General features: G+C 50.7%; 1 protein-coding gene across 2 annotated transcripts; it reads left to right on the plus strand.

Annotated features, from left to right (window-relative positions):
- The first annotated feature begins 2,476 nt into the window (after positions 1-2,476).
- Cd22 (CD22 molecule) lies at positions 2,477-18,524 on the plus strand. 2 transcript variants are annotated; one of them, XM_075985110.1, is made up of 14 exons: positions 2,477-2,554; positions 6,043-6,100; positions 6,288-6,671; positions 8,575-8,865; positions 11,210-11,467; positions 11,606-11,869; positions 13,794-14,051; positions 14,303-14,569; positions 14,652-14,915; positions 15,904-16,000; positions 16,142-16,217; positions 16,652-16,770; positions 17,099-17,183; positions 17,790-18,524. In XM_075985110.1, the coding sequence occupies exons 2-14, from the start codon at positions 6,064-6,066 to the stop codon at positions 17,919-17,921; spliced, it is 2,532 nt and encodes an 843-aa protein (XP_075841225.1). In that variant the 5' UTR covers positions 2,477-2,554; positions 6,043-6,063; the 3' UTR covers positions 17,922-18,524. The 2 variants fall into 2 exon arrangements, with proteins under 2 accessions (XP_075841225.1, XP_075841234.1); XM_075985119.1 differs by lacking the exons at positions 11,210-11,467; positions 11,606-11,869.

Genomic DNA, 18,524 nt, shown 5'->3' on the forward strand with positions numbered 1-18,524 from the left:
CTACTCTTCTACCACACTCCCAGCTTCCCATTTTTAAAAAAGATTTATTTATTTATTATGCATACAATGTTCTGTTAGCATAAATACACCAGAAGAGGCACCAGATCTCACTATAGATGGTTGTGAGCCACCATGTGGTTGCTGGGAATTGAACTCAGGACCTCTGGAAGAGCAGCTAGTGCTCTTAACCTCTGAGACATCTCTCCAGCCCCCAGGCTCCCATTTTTTATTTCAAGACAAGGTCTCATTAAATTGGTGAGACTGGTCTTGTGAAATTACTCTGGAACCTAGGTTGACCTTGATTTTTTGATCTTCCTGTTTCAACTTCCTGAATAATTTTAAAGACAGTTCTGTGGCCACTCCCACCACCCATCACTATCTTTTGCAGTTCTCCTTAACCCTTTCTGATTCTGTTTGCGTGGCTGGCTATTCTCAGGCTACTCCCACGCCTAGTGACACACATCATATTTAGAGCCATGCCTGTAACATGTATCACGTGTAGAACCATGCTTGTAACATGTATCACGTGTAGAGCCATGCCTGTAACATGTATCACGTGTAGAGCCATGCCTGTAACATGTATCACGTGTAGAGCCATGCCTGTAACATGTATCACGTGTAGAACCATGCTTGTGACATGTATCACGTGTAGAGCCATGCCTGTAACATGTATCACGTGTAGAGCCATGCCTGTAACATGTATCACGTGTAGAGCCATGCCTGTAACATGTATCACGTGTAGAACCATGCTTGTGACATGTATCACGTGTAGAGCCATGCCTGTGATATGTATCACGTGTAGAGCCATGCCTGTGACATGTATCACGTGTAGAGCCATGCCTGTGACATGTATCACGTGTAGAGCCATGCCTGTGACATGTACCCTATGTAGAGTTCTTTAGATAGAGTGAGAAGGCCCCCAGTAGAGCCTCCTGATGAGGAGAGGATACGAGGTCTTCAGGTCATCACAGGTAACCCCAGAGCAACCAGGAATGTTAATCACGCAGGGGTGTCTCCTGTTTCCCACCCAGACAACTAGGAGTGGATGTTATATATAACATCCTGGTGACCTTTGCTCTCTGTAGAGGCACACCTCATACAAATCCCTCAGGTTGTCTATCCCAGACTCCCCCTCCTCAGTTCTCAGTTACTAGAACCCGTCCTTGGGGAAGATGTTGCATGTACTTTATGCCCCGCTGACCTCTCTGCTTTCTCAATCAGAGGCTGCACCAGCTCCTAGGCCTTTAAGCTATAGAATCCACCTTCACAGGTGCGTGTACTTTGCAAAGAGTTTATTGACTCTTTGTGGTTTGATTTCCTGCGGACCTACTGTGAGGCTTGCAGGGACACAATCCTCTCCCACCCCCACTCCCCACAACTGTGGCCTTCTTTTCCCAACCAGCCGTGACCTTGAAGACATTTTTGTGCAGCACAGTCCCTGTGCCTGGAAAAGACTGAGGTCAGCTCTGCCTCTGATGTCACCCGTCCCTGCACCGCTCTGCTGACTGCTGGAGAAGAAACAGGATACAAGTGATGAGATTTCAGTCTCAAGACTTTCCCACTTACAGTGGGTGACAGTGGGTGTGGGCAAGCTTGGCAACCTAAGTTTCACCCCTGAAACTCACATAAAGGTGGAAGGGGAGACTGACCACAAGTTCTCCTTTGATTTCTACACAAGTGAAGGTGCAAACACACACACACACACATACACACACACCCCACGTACAAATACCACACAAAACACACAAATACAAACACACACATTTACAAACAATATACACAACACACAAACACATACTACAACATACAAACACACCTACAACACATAACACACACACACACAAACATATACAAGTGCCTATATACCATTTCAAAGAAATAAAAATCAAGCGCCAGGCATGTTGGCACATGTCTTTAATCCCAGTACTTGGGAGGCAGAGGCAGGTGGATCTCTGTAAGTTCGAGGCCAGCCTGGCCTACAGAGTGAGTTCCAGGGCAGCCAGAATTATGCAGAGAAACCCTGCCTTAAAAGTTCCAAGATAGATAGATAAATAGATAGATAGATAGATAGATAGATAGATAGATAGATAGATAGATAGATAAATGTCAAGCAGAAAAGACTTCCATCCAGTAACCCCTCCTTCCCCAGAGCTCTGGTTCTTCCCCAGCTTGTGGAGATGCTAAGGCATCCAGGCCCAGGGCCAGATTCCCTGTTCCTGCCTTTGATGGCAGTGAGATGCTATCAACAAACTAACACCACCTTCAAGAAGACTTGTTCCTTCGCAGTTGGTGGGAGCTCTCAAGAGCGAGCTTTCATAGAGGCTTGGAGGCTCAACAGACCCAGCAGATCCACAAACTAAGACCTGACTGCAGAGTCAAACATCCCTTCCAATTTGTTCTCCGCCATGGCCTCTCTTCCCTCCCCACTCGCCAATCACCCATCTGCTGGTCTCAGAGCTACAGAGAGGAAGGGGGTGTGGCCAAGCTCGGGAGACTTCACTTTCTTTTACTCTCAGAGGCTGCTGGGGACCCTGAAGAGCGCACGAGGAGACAGGTAAACACCATTTTAATCTTTTTTCTTGTTGTCAGCAAGTAAATATGGAGCAGCCTTTGTGGGCTGGCCATGAAGACCAGCTGTTCCTGTTTTCCTAATGTACAATAGGCACAGCATCCCTTTAGCCAGGTTTTCTGGGTCCTCTGAGGTGGAAGAAGCTGTTGGCTGCCCAGGAGGGAATGGTAGGGCCAGGAAGCCAACCCCCAAGACTCTCAGCAGGTCTGAACTGAGTGGATCATAGGTCTCAACAGTGTGGTCCTCTTCTAAGTTTCTGGACTTAGTAACTGTTGATGCCCTACCCCACGCTACCTCCTTATTCATCCAGCCCCCAGGCTCAGGTCTCTGCTTCTGGTGCTATGATGACTGCTGGAAATCCTGTGGGCAGGTCGCTTTGCTCTGGAGCTGCCCCCTTCTTGATCAAGTTCTCTAGTCAAGCCTTGCTGAGGTGTAGCTGGAGGTGCTGCCAGGGAGGCACAGTGGCCCAGCACCTGGGCCTGATTGTTGCCACAACCCTTGTAACATCCCCGAGGGCCTCAAAGTGAGTCCCTCGGAGCAGAGCTAACACCCCTGCAGAGCTTGTGCTGCAAAGGGTTAAGAGACTCACGGCCTAGGAAGTAAGGAGAATTGCCGGTCTACTCCATGTCTAGTGACATGTGTCACTTACAGAGCATGGGAGGTCCCACAGTAAAGCCTCAGTTGAACTTGGCTTTTCCCAAGGGACTGTGACCTTGACGATTCCCTGAACCTGGAAACCCACAAGCAGTTCTGCCTCCGATGACCTGCCCCAGCCTCTGCCCCCTCACCTCTCACACACCCAGGCCAGGCCAACACTGCACTGGGGATAGAAGTCAGCCGGCTTTCAGGCAGAGGGCTAGCGTTCCCTATACCTGCTCCTGTCACCCAACAGCTCTCCCCCCCTGTGCCCTGCTGCCTGGGAGGGAAATTGTTGAAGAGGTGCTGAGGCTGTGTGAGGTAGGGTGGGAGGAAGGGACGCAGCTCTGCCCTGACACCGGAGACACACTCGGTTGGCACATCCTGCAAGATCCCTGGGGGCTGACACATATCACAGCCCCGCCAATAGAGTTAAATTTAACTCTATGTAAAGTGCAGGATGGTGGCGGTGGGGGGCAAACTCATTTCAGAGATGATAGATAGATAGATAGATAGATAGATAGATAGATAGATAGATAGATGATAGATAGATAGATGATAGATAGATGATAGATGATAGATAGATAGATGATAGATAGATAAATGATAGAGAGATGATAGATAGATAGGTGATAGATAGATAGGTGATAGATAGATAGATAGATAGATGATAGATCGATAGATGATAGATCGATGGATAGATAGATAGATAGATAGATAGATAGATAGATAGATAGATAGATAGATAGATAGATAGATAATGGGTACCAGCTGTAAATCGGTAGCCCCTAAATACACAGTTAAGTTCTGTCAGATCAGCACTCCATATTCCTGTTGTTTAGATTTTTTGAGACAGGGTCTGGCTTGGGAGGCCAGATCAGCACCAAACTTATATTCTCTAGGTGTACACCACCATAGCTGGTCCTATGTATTATTTCATGACCATCTGCCTTCTTCCTTATGGCGAACAGTGGATGGCTGGACAACGGGAGGTTCTATGCCCTCCTGCTAACAACTGGCTGGTGCTGTTAGAAAAGGAGTACCTTTGCCCTATCTCCTGTCAGGAGGGCGTCCTTTGAAGCATCCTCTGTTTCTAAGGCTTTCTAACTGCCTCAAAATGTTCTCCTGAGGTCATACTTCACTATGAATTTAGTTTTAGTTTTTGGGATAGTACAAGGGATTAGACCTAGGGACCACACCTAGATTAGTGATCCACCAGTGAGCCACTGGGAGATTCTAGGCAGGGGCTCTACCACTGAGCCCACCTCAGCCCCTCACTGGGGGATTCTAGGCAGGGGCTCTACCACTGAGCCACACCCCAGTCCCTCACTGAGTGATTCTAGGCAGTGGCTCTATCACTGAGCCACGCCCCAGCCTCTCACTGTGGGATTCCAGGCAGGGCCTCTACCACTGAGCCACACCCCAACCCCTCACTGAGGGATTCTAGGCAGGGGCTCTACCACTGAGCCACACCCCAGCCCCTCACTGGGGGATTCTAGACAGGGGCTCTACTGCTGAACCACATACTTACTTCCCCACTGGAAGATTCCTCTATCACAGTGATAAACCCCCAGCCCTCTTTTTACTTTTTGTTTAGAGACAAGGTTTTATTAAATTAATAAACTGGACTTGAACTTGCTTTGTAGTTAAGCTGACCTTGAACTTGCAATTGTTTAGCCTTAGCTTCTGGAGCATCTAGAATTTCAGGCCTAAGTCACTTGGCTCAGATTTGGTTTAATGTGATTTCCCCCACCCACGTCTTTTACATCTCTCTGTCTTCTATGTAAAATCTTGCACCATTAGCCTGGGAGATCCTTGTTTCCAGGGCCTGGCATTGAAGGCATACAACAGTCTGGCACCACAGAGCCTAAGAACAGGATAAGGAGTTGTAGTAGTTAGAAAAGCCAGTGAGATGGCTCAGTGGGAGAATGTGTTTGCTGCGTAAGCCTGACCATCTGAGTTAGGTTCCTGGGACCCACTCAAAGGTGGAAAGAAAGATTCAGCTCCACAAAATCCTCCACCAAGGTGTCCTTGATCTCCACACATGTAGTATAGCTTGCACATGCCCCATACATCACACACACACACACTAATAATATAAAGTAAAAGTTAAAAACAAATAAATAGATAGGAGAGGTAGAGAAAAAAGAAAGGAAAGAAAGGTCTCTGCTTGAAGAAGTATAGTATACCCAGAAAAGGCACTATGAGCACCCCAAACACCTCCATCCTATAACCGGGTACGGCGACCCCCAACCCAGAATCAGAAAAAAGGATCAGAGTTCAGAGGATGGAACAAAAGCAGCCTCGTTGCTCAAAGGCAATTTTGTTGTTGTTGTTGTTCAGACAGGCCTCAGAATAGAGCCCAGGCTGGTTTCAAACTTGTAGCAATTCTCCTGTGTTGACAGAGGTTTCTGTCCCACCCAGTACAGCAGCCATTCACTTCCAAATAAATACACAGAGGTCTACATTAATTATAAACTGGGTGACCTATTAGCTCAGGCTTCTTACTACCTCTTATAACTTACATTAGCCCATAATTCTTGTCTGTGTCAGCCATGTGGCTTGGTACTCTTTATCAGTGAGACATTTTCATCTTGCTTTCTCTTGGTCTGGGTGACTACTGCAGACTGACTTTTTCCTCTTCCCAGAATTCTCCTGTTCTCATTGTCCCGCCTCTACTTCCTGCCTGGCTACTATCCAATCAGTGTTTTATTAAAACAATGCAATATAAGTAACAGGGTACAAGACCATTGTCCCACAGCACTCCTGCCTCAACTTCCTGAATGCTGGGATGATAGTCACACACCAAGTTTACAGACTAACTCTTTTATCCTTAGGTGCCACCCAGACGTGACACCATGAATGTCCACTGCCCGTGGCTCCTCCTGATTCTAGGTAAGACCTACACTAGCACCTGGCTTTGGAGAGGTCAGTGGACAATGAAAGGGAATGGATCTGGGGCATGAGGGGAACTGCTGGGAGGCGGTGCACACAGAGGTGCCAAGCTCCTCCTCCCCCTCCTACCTCCTGTGAAAGTTCTCACCCCTCAATAATAGTTTCTCACCAGTGCTTTGTTCTTTAGGACATGTGGCTTTGTTTGACTCATCACAGACATGGGTGGTGGTTGAGCATCCCCAAACCCTCTTCGCCTGGGAGGGAGCCTGCATCTGGATTCCTTGCACATACAAAATGTCAGCTTCCGGTGCCAGACAGCTCAAGATCCTCTTGTATCAGAAATACGAGTTTGACAATAAGACCAAGGACTTCACCGGGACTGTCCTCTATAACAACACAAAGATTGCTTCATCCCCTTCTAAGGATGAAAGGGTAACATTCTTGGGAAACACAAACTCTAACTGTACCCTGGAAATCCTCGAGATACGCGAGAGTGACCGAGGGCCGCTGGGGTTGAGGATGATATCGGGTAATGACAAGTGGATGGAGCACATTTACCTCAACATCTCCAGTAAGTGCACCGGGGACACTGCGCCCAGTGAGTGCACGGGACACTGCACCCAGTGGGTGCACGGGGGGGGGACACTGCACCCAGTGAGTGCACGGGGGGGGGACACTGCACCCAGTGAGTGTACGGGGACACTGCACCCAGTGAGTGCACGGGACACTGCACCCAGTGAGTGCACGGGGGGGGGCACTGCACCCAGTGAGTGCACGGGAGACTCTGCACCCAGTGAGTGCATGCGGGACACTGCCCCCAGTGAGTGTATGCGGGACACTGCCCCCAGTGAGTGCACGGGACACTGCCCCAGTGAGTGCACGCGGGACACTGCACCCAGTGAGTGCACGGGGACACTGCACCCAGTGAGTGCACGGGGGACTCTGCACCCAGTGAGTGCACGGGGGACACTGCACCCAGTGAGTGCACGGGGGGGGGGGACACTGCACCCAGTGAGTGCACGGGACACTGCACCCAGTGAGTGCACGGGGACACTGCACCCAGTGAGTGCACGGGGGGGGGGGGGACACTGCACCCAGTGAGTGCACGGGGGGGGGGGGACACTGCACCCAGTGAGTGCACGGGGGACACTGCATCCAGTGAGTGCACGGGGACACTGTGCCCAGTGAGTGCACGGGACACTGTGCCCAGTGAGTGTAAGCAGGATGCTGCGCCCAGTGGCACTGAGCCCAGTAAATGCACACCACACCCAATTCTGGCAGAGGCAAAGAGGGAGGTGGGAGTACTGAGTTGCCTGCTCACCGTGAAGTCTCAAACCCTGGGACCAATGGCCGAGCAAGGTGCCTACTAACAGATCTAAGTGGAAATGGCAGCCAGGTTCTCCCAGCGTCTGTCCCGCTCAGTCTCTACTAGTCACATCTCCAGGGTGTGGCCAGCAAACCCCACCCACTACCCTGAACTCTCCAGCCCAGCTGCTGAGCTGTCGTCATTCCCCCCTCCCTCGCCCAGGCCCTTTCCTAGAAACTCAGGCATTTTGGTTACTCACCTTTTTGCCTTCTGCCCTCTTGGATGCTGCACCTGGTTCCCCTCTGTGCCCTCTCTCTCCCCATCTCCCTCTCACATGGCTCAGGGTCCTGTTCACTCTGGACTCTCCCAGGTCTCTCTGCCTCTGCCTCTGCTCTCCCTCTCCTCCACCATACATACCTGGGAACTGTCATATCCTTTCCTATTTATTTCTCTTTTTCACTCAAATAGGAAATGTTGATGGCACTGAGATCAATGGCAGCACAAGCATTTTTTTTAAAAATATTTCTTTCCAAAGAAGATAGAGGTTTCGATTTTCAGATCTCTGAGCCTGTTAGTGACCAAGTCTAAGGCTTGGTTTTTAGGCTGGATGACAAGAGCACAGGGCTCAGACATGGCTGACAACAGCCAGAGGCCTCAACCCTAGGTAGTATCATTAGTCCATACTAGAGCTGCCAGGGCTATGTATCTTAACTTCACGTCTGTGGGGTGGGCTAGCCTGGTGGAGGTCTGAGTCCTGGGTCTCAGGATCACCCCACCATAGGGAGGTCTGCTTGCCTGACTGCAATAAGGAGGCTGCCAAACAAGCACAGGCACAGACATCAACGCTTAGCATGCATGCAGAACCAAGCCAAAGAATTTCACTCTGGGTGATCCTGAGGCCATTTAGAAAGTAAACAAAAGGAGGAAGTAAAAAACAGAGTAAATATAAAATACAATTTCCTAGCTTGCTTAGTGTCCCCCAAGGCCTTCCACAGAGAAGTTGAACTGAATGGGAATAGAGTGGCCTCGCAAAGGATGCCTGTAGTCAGCAGTCAAATGCTAACGGGCACCCTGTTCCCCAGCTTTTAGGATGCCTGAAGCCAGGGGTGGAAGGGTTAGTCTGTGCCCTACTCCCAGCTCCCAGGCCTCCTCTTTTTTTTTCTTCCAGAGACACCCTTCTCACCTTATATCAAGCTGCCATCAGAAGAAATCCAGGCATTCCAAAGCGTCACTCTGACCTGTACACTGAATTATGCCTGCCCTCGGTACCCCATTCGCTTGGAGTGGTCTCTGAAAGAGCCTGAAATCACCATCGTCAGCTATTCTGTTAAGAATGTCTACACAGAGAGCAAGCTCACCTTCCAACCAAAATGGACGGACCACGGAAGGAACGTGACGTGCCGAGTCTTGCACCATACGGATGTGCTCTCCGAGAACACAGTGCGCCTGGATGTTAAACGTGAGTCTCTATGTGGAAGGACACTATTTTGGCACCTTCTTCCTAAATCCTATTGCGCCCCACTAAGGTAAGAGGAGTCTGTGTCCATAGAAGGTTCAGCTATCAATCACCTGTTTCTAGTGTTGGCACAGGCTCCTCCACTGTCTCCTCTGTCAGTCCTGGGTCTCAAGACACAGATTCGTTTTAGTCTCTGCCTTGACCTAAAAAATAAAGTAATCTAGTTGAGTATGAAGATATAGGCCTGGAAATGGGTATTCAGGAGGACAAGGCAGGGGACTCTTGAGTTTGAGGATAGCCTGAGCTACATAGTGAGAGACTGTCTCAGAAACCTAAGGGCTGGGGATGTATCCCAGGGGTACAGTGCTTGCCTAACACGTGTAAGACCCTGGGTCAACCTCCAGGACCACTCAGTCCATCAATCAATTCTCACGCCATAGCACACTTTGGGGATCATCTGGTTAGGTTTCTCTGTTTTCCATACAAGGAAGTTTGCACTGCGTTATTTTATGCCCCGTTCATTCATTTAGTCATTAATCCATGCAATGAATATTTACTGTGGAGCCTGGCATGGTGGTACACACTTTTAAACCCAACACTCATGAGGCAGAGGTAGGTGGAGCTCTGTGAGATGGAGGCCAGCCTGATCTAAGTAGTGAATCTAGGAGATGGTTATACCCTACCTAAAAACAAAAACAAAAAAGAAAACTCTGAACTGATTAGGCGCCAGGTCTTGTCTTGGATGCCAACTTAGGTGGAGAAGAGAACACAGCACTGAGCCAGGTTTTGTCTGTGTGGAGTATGCATTGCAATGGAATAGACACGTGAGAAACACATTAGTCAATAAATACAGAACAGAAATGCCGGAAGGAGATGTATATATTAAAAGAGGGTTGGGTAGATAATTCAGAGCATTTCTAGCCAACCTAATAAATCCCCTTCTTAATAGTTAAAAAAAAAACCCACACAAACCAAAAACTTAGTACTACATGAATTTTTAAAAATATTTTTTAACTTTCATTTTTATGTGTGTGGGTGTTCTGCCTGCATATATGTACAGACATATTGCATGCATGGTTTCCCTGGAGGCCAGAAGGGGAAGTTGGACTCCTAGGACTGGAGTTACAAACAGCTGTGAGCCTCCATGTGGGTACTGGCAATTGAATCTGAGTCCTCCCGAAAAGCAGTGAGAGCTCTCACCGGCTGAGCCATCTCTCCAGCCTCTATGTTACAGTTCTGGTTTTTGTTTTTTATTGGAGGGATGGCTCAGTGGTTAAAAGCACTTACTGCTCTTGCAGAGGATCTGAATTCAATTACTAGCGCCCATATCAGACAGCTGACAACTACCTGGCATTCCAGATTCACAGGCTCTGAAGCCTCTAGCCCTTCCAGCACGAACATACACAAAGAAAACAAATCTTTGTTAAAATGTTCTGACTGACAAGAATGAGGACTTGAGTTTGATACCCAGAGCTCACATTCAAATATCCAGTGTAAGCTGGGCATGGTGGCACACACCTTTAATCCCAGCACTGGGGAGGTAGAGGCAGGCGGGTGTCTGAGTTCAAGGCAAACCTGGTCTACAGAGTGGGTTCCAAGACATCCAGGGCTACTCAGAGAAACCTTATCTGGAAGAAGAAGGAGAAGAAGAGAAGGAGGAAGAGGAGGGGTAGGAAGAACAACAAAATGTAAATTGAGCGGTGTCATGAGCTTGTGGTCTCGGCACTGGGAAGGCAGGTCCGGATGGATCCTCGGGATGCATGAGCCAAGCAGTCTAGTCTAACTGACTAGCTCCAGGTCAGTAGAAAACCCCGTCTCGAAAAACGTAAAATCAGGACGGGAAGCTCCAGCAGCACAGTACCAGAGGTTGTCCTCTGACCTCCACTTGGGAACCCACAAATACCTCCAAAAGTTAAAAAGAAAGCGGGGTGATGGATGGAGACTTCTGTGAAGAAGGTGAAGACCCTGGCTGACGAGGCAGAGGGACTAAGGCAGGCAAAGAAGATTCTAAGGAGGGGGAAGAACAAGTGGAAAGGGGCTGAGGTGCAAGCGTAGTGTGCTCACGGCAGTGTCCGAGGACCAAGCCCCCTTTTGAGGTAAGAGAGGAAGTAGGACACTGGGTCTCCTAGAGCCCAGCAGCCAGCTTTGGTGTCGCTCTCTGACAGCGCTATGGGTGGTGGCGGAGACAAGGTGGTAGAGGAGAAAGGGGAGCAGGGAGACGAGCGAGGGGCTGTGACAGTTACCTGGGTGGACAAAGGAACCAGAGATGTGCAAGCTGCTGCCACCCGAATGAAAAGAGCCGCCGAGAATTCCCTGTCCTTTCCCCACTGCTCCTCTCTTCCCACAGACGTGCCGCAGCTCATGATCAAGGTCAGTGCTACAGAGGTCATGGAGGGCGGCTCTGTGACCATGACATGCCAAGTCACCAGCAGCAACCCAGAACACAAGCCGGTGTCCTGGGTCAAGAATGGGCACCCCCTGCAGGAACAGACACCCACACTAACTCTGAGTGAAGTGACCAAGAATATGAGTGGGAAATACCGCTGTCGGGCTTTAAACGACTTGGGCCTAGGACAGTCAGAAGAAGTGGCCCTCACAGTGCTGTGTGAGTTCCCTTGAAGCTGGCAGGGGAGGTGGGATAATGGATCCTCGAGGGATGATAATGGAGGCACTGGTACCTGCCTGCCTGCCTGGGTTTGTGGGCTCTGCTCACCTGCCCGTTTGCCTCTGTGACTTCTTCCAGTTCCTCCAGAACCTTCCAGGGTTCACATCTACCACCCACCTGCTAAAGAGGAGCAGTCAATTGAGCTGGTTTGTGACTCACTGGCCAGCCCAAGAGCGACAAACTATACCTGGTACCACAATGGAAAAGAAGTGCCTGGAGAGACACAGGAGAAGCTCTTGATTCCTAAAGTCTCCCTGAGGCATGCTGGGACTTACTCTTGCTTGGCAGAGAACCGCCTGGGTCGTGGACAGAAAAAAGAGGAAGCTGAACTGGATGTCCAGTGTGAGCAGCCAACTGACTTCTGGTTCTTGGAGGAAAGAAGGAAATAGAGAAGGAAGGAAAACATTGTTTAGGGGCTGTGGGGTTGCAGGAGGTGTGGGGGTATAGGATGTGTGGGGGTACATGAGGTATGGGAGTGTAGGAGGTATGGGGTGCAGAAGGTGTGGGGATTCAGGAGGTATAAGGGTTCAGGAGGTGTGGGGGTGTAGGAGGTGTGGGGGTGCAGGAGGTGTGGGGGTACAGGAAGTATGGGAGTGTAGGGGTTGTGAGGGTGCGGGACATGTGGGGGTGCAGGATGTGTGGGGTGCAGGAGGTGTGGGGGTTCAGGAGGTGTGGGAGTGTAGGAGGTATGGGAGTTTAGAGGTTGTAGGGGTGCAGGAGGTATGAGGTGCAGGAGGTGTGGAGGTGTAGGAGTTGTAGGAGTGTAGGAGGTATGGGGTGTAGGGGTTGTGGGGGTACAGGAGGTATGGGGTGCAGGAGGTGTGGGGTGTAGGAGATGTGAAGTGCAGGAGGTGTGGGGGTACAGAAGGTATGGGAGTGTAGGGGTTGTGAGGGTGCGGGACGTGTGTGGGTGCAGGATGTGTGGGGTGCAAGAGATGTGGGGGGTGTAGAAGGTGTGGGGGTGTAGAAGGTGTGGGGTGTAGGGAGTGTGGGGGTGCAGGAGATGTGGGGGTGTAGGGGCCATGGGGGTTTAGGAGGTGTGGGGTGCAGGAGGTATGGGGGTGTAAGGATTGTGGGGGTGTAAAGGAAGACAAACAGAAAACTAGGGAACTGGAGGTCATAGTTGCATTCTAGATGTGCAGACCAGAGCCTTGGCTTGTGGTAGTTACTTAGTAGATGTTTGTTGAATGAATGAATGAACGTCACCAGCCTGGTGTCCCAAATCTGTCATCCTAGCTCCTGAAGAAGCTAAGGCAGAAGAATCACAAACGTGAGAACTGTCTGGGCTCCAGAGTGAGTTCAAGGTCAGCCTAGGCCACTTAGCAAGGACCCATGATGCAGTTCAGTGACAGAATACTTTCATACAACATACTAGGAAGGGACTGGCAGCATGGCTCAGCAACCAAACACTAGTCTAGAATCCCCCAGTGAGAGCTGGGGCGTGGCTCAGTGAGTGGTAGAGCCCCTGCTTAGAATCCCCCAGTGAGAGCTGGGGCGTGGCTCAGTGAGTGGTAGAGCCCCTGCCTAGAATCCCCCAGTGAGGGGCAGGGAGCGTGGCTCAGTAGGTGGAATGCTTAGACCTAAAGGTGGAGCATCATAAACTCAAGGTCATCTTGGCTATATAGCAAGTTCGAGGCCCACCTGGGCTAATGCTAGGGGCCTCACAGGGACATGGAGACAACATCAGGAGAGGCCCTGAAGAAATACTGAAAGATGTAAGAGCCAGAAGGGATGCTGAGCTATCCCGCCATTGTTTGGCATTCCTTAGGAAGAGCTTGGCGGTCCCCCACTCAACAGCTGAGTAGATGGAGGCCTGCAGCCCACAGTCACACAGCTTTAAACAGCGTGGGCTCCAGCCCTGTACCTCAGAGCTGCAAGAGGGATGCAGGAGAGGTTTCATTTGGGCAATAGTGTGCAAAGGCTTTAATGAAAACCAGCCTTGCAAATGGCTCAGGGTGGTGGATGCCCAACCATTTCAGCTATGCAGGAGGCTAAGGAGGGGTGATCACAGTTCAAGGCTGGCCTGTACAAATACACAAGATCCCAGCTCAAAAATAAAAATAAAAATAGGGTAGGGTGAGCGACGGGGTTCAATGGCAGAGTTCTTGCCTAGCTTTTCAAGGTCACGAGTTTGTTCTCTGGCCTGGGAGCAACGTGGTTCAGTGGCAGAGTTCTTGCGTAGCTCGTACAAGGCCATGAGTTTGTTCTCTGGCACTGCAAAGGGGAACAACAGGGCCCACACTTTCTAACCTCTCCACTCTCCTAGATGCCCCCAAGGCGGTAACCACAGTTATTCAAACCTCTACACAAATTCGGGAAGGAGACAGCGTGACCGTGGCCTGTCACTACAACTCTAGCAATCCCAAAGTCACCTCCTATAGGTGGAATCCTCCAGGTTCTGGGGATGAGATCACACCTGGAATGCTGAGGATTCAGAAGGTCGAATGGAACTCGAAGCCCATCAGCTGTGCTGCCTGTAACGAGTGGTGTTCGTGGGCCTCCCCCGTCAGCCTGAATGTCCACTGTGAGTGACAGGGCAAGGGGTGACCAGGAGGCTACACTGAGATATGGGGAAGGAAGGGTGAGGGGTTGGGAACCTGGACTACAGGTCGGGAGAGAGGATTGATGTAGGACTCAGGACAGAAAGTTCTGATCCTCGGGAACAGGAACACCAAACAAAGGTGTCGGAAGTCCTAATCAAAGGAACAGGACATTTTGGGGAGACATCAAGAAGGTTAGGAAATGAAAACCTCACCCAAGGTTGTGGCCCTGCAGATGCCCCCAGAGACGTGTGGGTCCAGAAAGTGAGGCCCCAGTCATCAGAAATCCGTGCTGGGGAGCCCGTCCTCCTCCGATGTGAATTCTTGAGTAGCCACCCAGCAGAGGTCCGCTTCTTCTGGAAGAAGAACGGGAATCTTGTGCAGGAGGGGAGAAACCTGAGCTTCAGCCCCATCTCCCCAGAGGATTCTGGAAATTACAACTGCTTAGTCAACAACTCCATCGGAGAGACCCCGTCGCAGACCTGGTACCTCCACGTGCTGTGTGAGTGGCTGGAACTGGGGGCCACGTGCAATGAAGATGAGGTGACCGGCAGTCCTGGCCTGACTCGGTTTCCCCTTCACAGATGCCCCTCGGAGGCTGCGCGTGTCTATTAGCCCCGGGGACAGCATAATGGAAGGGAAACAGGCGACTCTGTCCTGCGAGAGTGATGCCAACCCACCCGTCTCGCAGTATGTCTGGTTTGACCCCAGTAACCGAGACCTCCACGTCTCGGGCCAGAAGCTGAGGCTGGAACCACTGAAGGTCCAACACACGGGCTCTTACCGCTGCCAAGGGAGCAACATGCTGGGCAAGGACGTGTCGCCGCCCAGTACCCTCACTGTCTACTGTAAGTTCCCATCCTTTCTTAGTTCCCTCCTCTGTCCTGGAGGCTACAGCCCTCTTCCCCCACCCCTCCCGTGTCCAGCTCAGCCCAGGCATACCCTGTGACCAACCAGTAGCTCCTGGCTGGAAGGTCACCCTGTCCTGCTCCACGGGCCTGGCTTCCTTCTTCCCTCAAGAGGCCTGCCTTGCAGAAGCTCTGGGCGCTCCTTGTCTCTCTGTTGCCTTCCTTCGCTTCTTCCCTCTATGTGTGTATCTCCTTGATGACTAAGATCCTCGCTTATCTTGTGATATTTTAGTGTTTTAAACAAGATAATACAAGTGCATGGTTTTTAAAAACGGTTTCAAGAACAAAGAGGAAACTGAACCCAGACGCTTGAGAGACTGAAGTAGGGATATCACCGAAACTACAGGGCTAGCCTGGGCTACGTAGAAAAAACTGCCTCAAAAACAAAACAACCCCATCTCTGTCCTCTAGGAAACCTGTCCATACTCTTTCTGTTTGTTTGATATTGGGGTCTTGCTATGCACCCCAGGTTGGTCTTGAACTCCAGGCAATCCCCCTGCCTCAGCCTCCTGGGTGTTGGGATTGCAAAGATGAGTCACCATGCTAGGTTTGTGCCCTGCCTCTTTTAAATGACTGTAGCCCATCCCATCTCTCTAGCACCCTCTTCAGGCAGAGAACTGCTGAGCCTCTTGCTCTGGGCAAGCCTGCAAGGACGAGTGTGGCACAGTCTCCTGGGGAGCTGGGTCTGCTTGGGTGCCCTTGAAGTTCTGACTGTCTGATCAAACTGCTCTAGGGCAAGGGTCACAGACTTTGTGACCTGTCTGGGAAATAGCTCTTACTAGGACAAAGAATTGGCCCTTCTCTCCACAACACTCTACCATAGAGCTGCAGACAAGAAGGAGTAGACTTTGTGAAGGGGGACGGGAGGATGCTCTGCGCATCACCGTCTTTACAAGGTGGGGTGAGCCATTATCTCTTTCTTCATCAGATAGCCCAGAGACCATCGGCAAGCGGGTTGCCTTGGGACTAGGGTTCTGCCTCGCTGTCTGTATCCTGACTATCTGGGGGATGAAACTCCAGAAAAAGTGAGCTGTCCGCTGTCCCTCCTCCCTCCGCCTCCCCCCCCCCCCGCCCCCAGCCCTTAGCCTTCTGGGTCATCCCCACCCACCCCCAGCCCTTAGCCTGCTGGGTCATCCCACCTACCCTCACACATCCTTGATCCTTAGATGGAAGCATAATCAGAGCCAGCAGGGGCTTCAGGAAAATTCCAGTGGCCAGAGCTTTTTTGTAAGGAATAAAAAGGTAAGATGGGAAGATGGAACCTGATGGTGGTGGGGGGCACGCCCTTAATCCCAGTACTCGGGAGGCAGAGGCAGGTGGATCTCTGTGAGTCCAAAGCCAGCCTGGTCTACAGAGCGAGTTCCAGGACCGACAGGGCTACACAGAGAAAACCTGTCTCAACAAACAGAAGTTAAGACGGGAGGAAGGTGAACCCAGAGTAGCCTTTGAAAACAAGAGGTGAGGAAAGGCTGAGGGTACATGGGCATCCGAGATCTCAGTGATGGAGAAGATAAGGCAGGGGAAGGGCGAATTTGAGGTCAGCTTGGGTTACACTTTGTAAAATCCTGTTGGAAACAAACAAACCAAAAACCTCCAGGGAGTTGTTGGGGGTCAAAGGCCAGGAGAAAGAAATGATCGGGGTGGGGGGGGTGACAGCTGCAACCTGTGTCTTCCAGGCTAGAAGGACCCCTCTCTCAGAAGGCCCCCAGTCCCAGGGTTGCCACAATCCGATGATGGATGACAGCGTTAGCTATGCCATCTTGCGCTTTCCAGAGACTGGCGCACCTAGAGCTGGGTACGGAGGATACTGGAGTTTGGTACCTGCGATTTAGGGGGAGCGTGGGGGGAAACCTTGCTTCCCTGCCTGCCCTCTTGTGCTAAGCCCATGCCAGTCACCACCAGACACTCGTTGCATCATTCTCGCTCCGTGACAACGGGACCTGTTTCCTTAGATCAGCAGTGGGTGCCCGAGCCCGGCTGCATGATGCATTCACACGCCCGTTTTCATTGGCGGCTGCCGTGGTGCTGTGAGCACAAGAGACAAGGCGTTTCCCCCCAAGGGTTGAAGTCCAGGTGCTGCTGCTAGCGAGAGCTCATGTGTAGCCCTCTTCTTTCTCTCTCAGTGATGCAGGGACCTCAGACACACAGGGTTCTCCTCCAAACAACAATGACACGGTCACTTACTCGGTGATACAGAAACGTCACGTGGTAAGGAGGCAGAGCTATGGAAAGCTGGGGGACCTGGGGCCTCAATGAAGAGCTCCTCGGGGGACATGCTTGGCAGATAGTGAAGTTGGGAAGGGTGGCTGTCTTCAGTCCGTTTTCCATTGCTACACTTGACTACCCCTGGTGGTTTATAAAGGAACGAGGTTTATTTTGGCTTATGGTTGGTTCTGGAAATCTAAGATCAAAGAGCTATATCTGTTCATGGCAGAGTCCTGAGGTGACACAAAACATTCATGCCAGGGGGCATATGTCAGAGGGAACCCAACTTTCTAAAAAAAAAAGTCTCTACATTGATTATCTATTAATCCATCAATCTAATCGCCTTCTACAGATCCCACAATCTGTGCGTATCTGACACAGAAAACTCAAGGGGCAGGCATTCAGACCACAGCAGTTCAGGCAGAGAGCTGGGCTGGGAGCCAAGACAGGTGTCTAAGGGACAGAGCATAGCCGTTTATAGACAAGATGACCCCATCTGTACATTTGGGCCCCCTGCAGTGGGAAACCAATGAGAGAAGGCATTGGATTGGAAGAGACTGCACAGAGGTTGGTCACGTGAGACCTGGCTTACCTTCATCTGTTCTGCAGGGTGACTATGAGAATGTGACTCCAAGCTGCCCTGAGGATGACAGCATCCACTACTCAGAGTTGGTTCAGTTTGGGGCTGGGAAGCGGCCTGAGGCAAAGGAAGATGTAGAATATGTGACCCTCAAGCACTGATGTTGGGAGTAGCTGCAGTAGAAGGTTCTGGAGCTCAAGGAAGACCTATAACTTAATTATCTGCCGCGGCTCAGCTGCTAAGTCACCTATAACTTCCAAGGCAGCTCCCTAGGCACACACATGGGTGTGCCGGCCTGCACAATCATTTAAAATCTTGGGTCTGGCCAGAGCCAGCCAGCCTTCTCCGCACTGATGATGATCACCCACATGTACAATGCCGGCTTCTCCAAGCTCAGCCATCTGCCACCATCCACTTCATCTCGAGCCTCACTTCCACTAGATGTGTTCCTGCTGTGATCAGCTGGGATTGTCAGCAACATTTCTTCTTCTCTGTCCCCTGGATACTCCACCTGCACTCACTAATCTTATTACCCAGTTTTTGGCCCTGGAGAGAAATCCCTAAGAAACGTAGAACTAAGGGAGCAAGAGGCACTGTCCTCAGCTGGCTTTTCCTCTACAAATATGTCTACCAGTAAGTCAGGCCTTCTGTGCAGATGGTGCCTTCCCTCTGGGGTCCTGGGCACTGACCAGGCAGGACGACATGGACCTATGTATAATCCACTAAGTGCTTCATAATAAAAATAGCGCAGATGTCCACATGAA

Source organism: Microtus pennsylvanicus, chromosome 1 (assembly GCF_037038515.1).
Source record: "Microtus pennsylvanicus isolate mMicPen1 chromosome 1, mMicPen1.hap1, whole genome shotgun sequence".
Taxonomy (NCBI): Eukaryota; Metazoa; Chordata; class Mammalia; order Rodentia; family Cricetidae; genus Microtus; species Microtus pennsylvanicus.

Bases quoted from the DNA above. Each gene is read 5' to 3' on its own strand.
- Cd22 (XM_075985110.1), top strand. From the start codon at position 6,064: ATGAATGTCCACTGCCCGTGGCTCCTCCTGATTCTAG. The intron at 11,870-13,793 runs GTGAGCAGCCAA...CCACTCTCCTAG, and splicing joins AGCTGAACTGGATGTCCAGT to ATGCCCCCAAGGCGGTAACC. The intron at 16,771-17,098 runs GTACGGAGGATA...TTTCTCTCTCAG, and splicing joins ACTGGCGCACCTAGAGCTGG to TGATGCAGGGACCTCAGACA.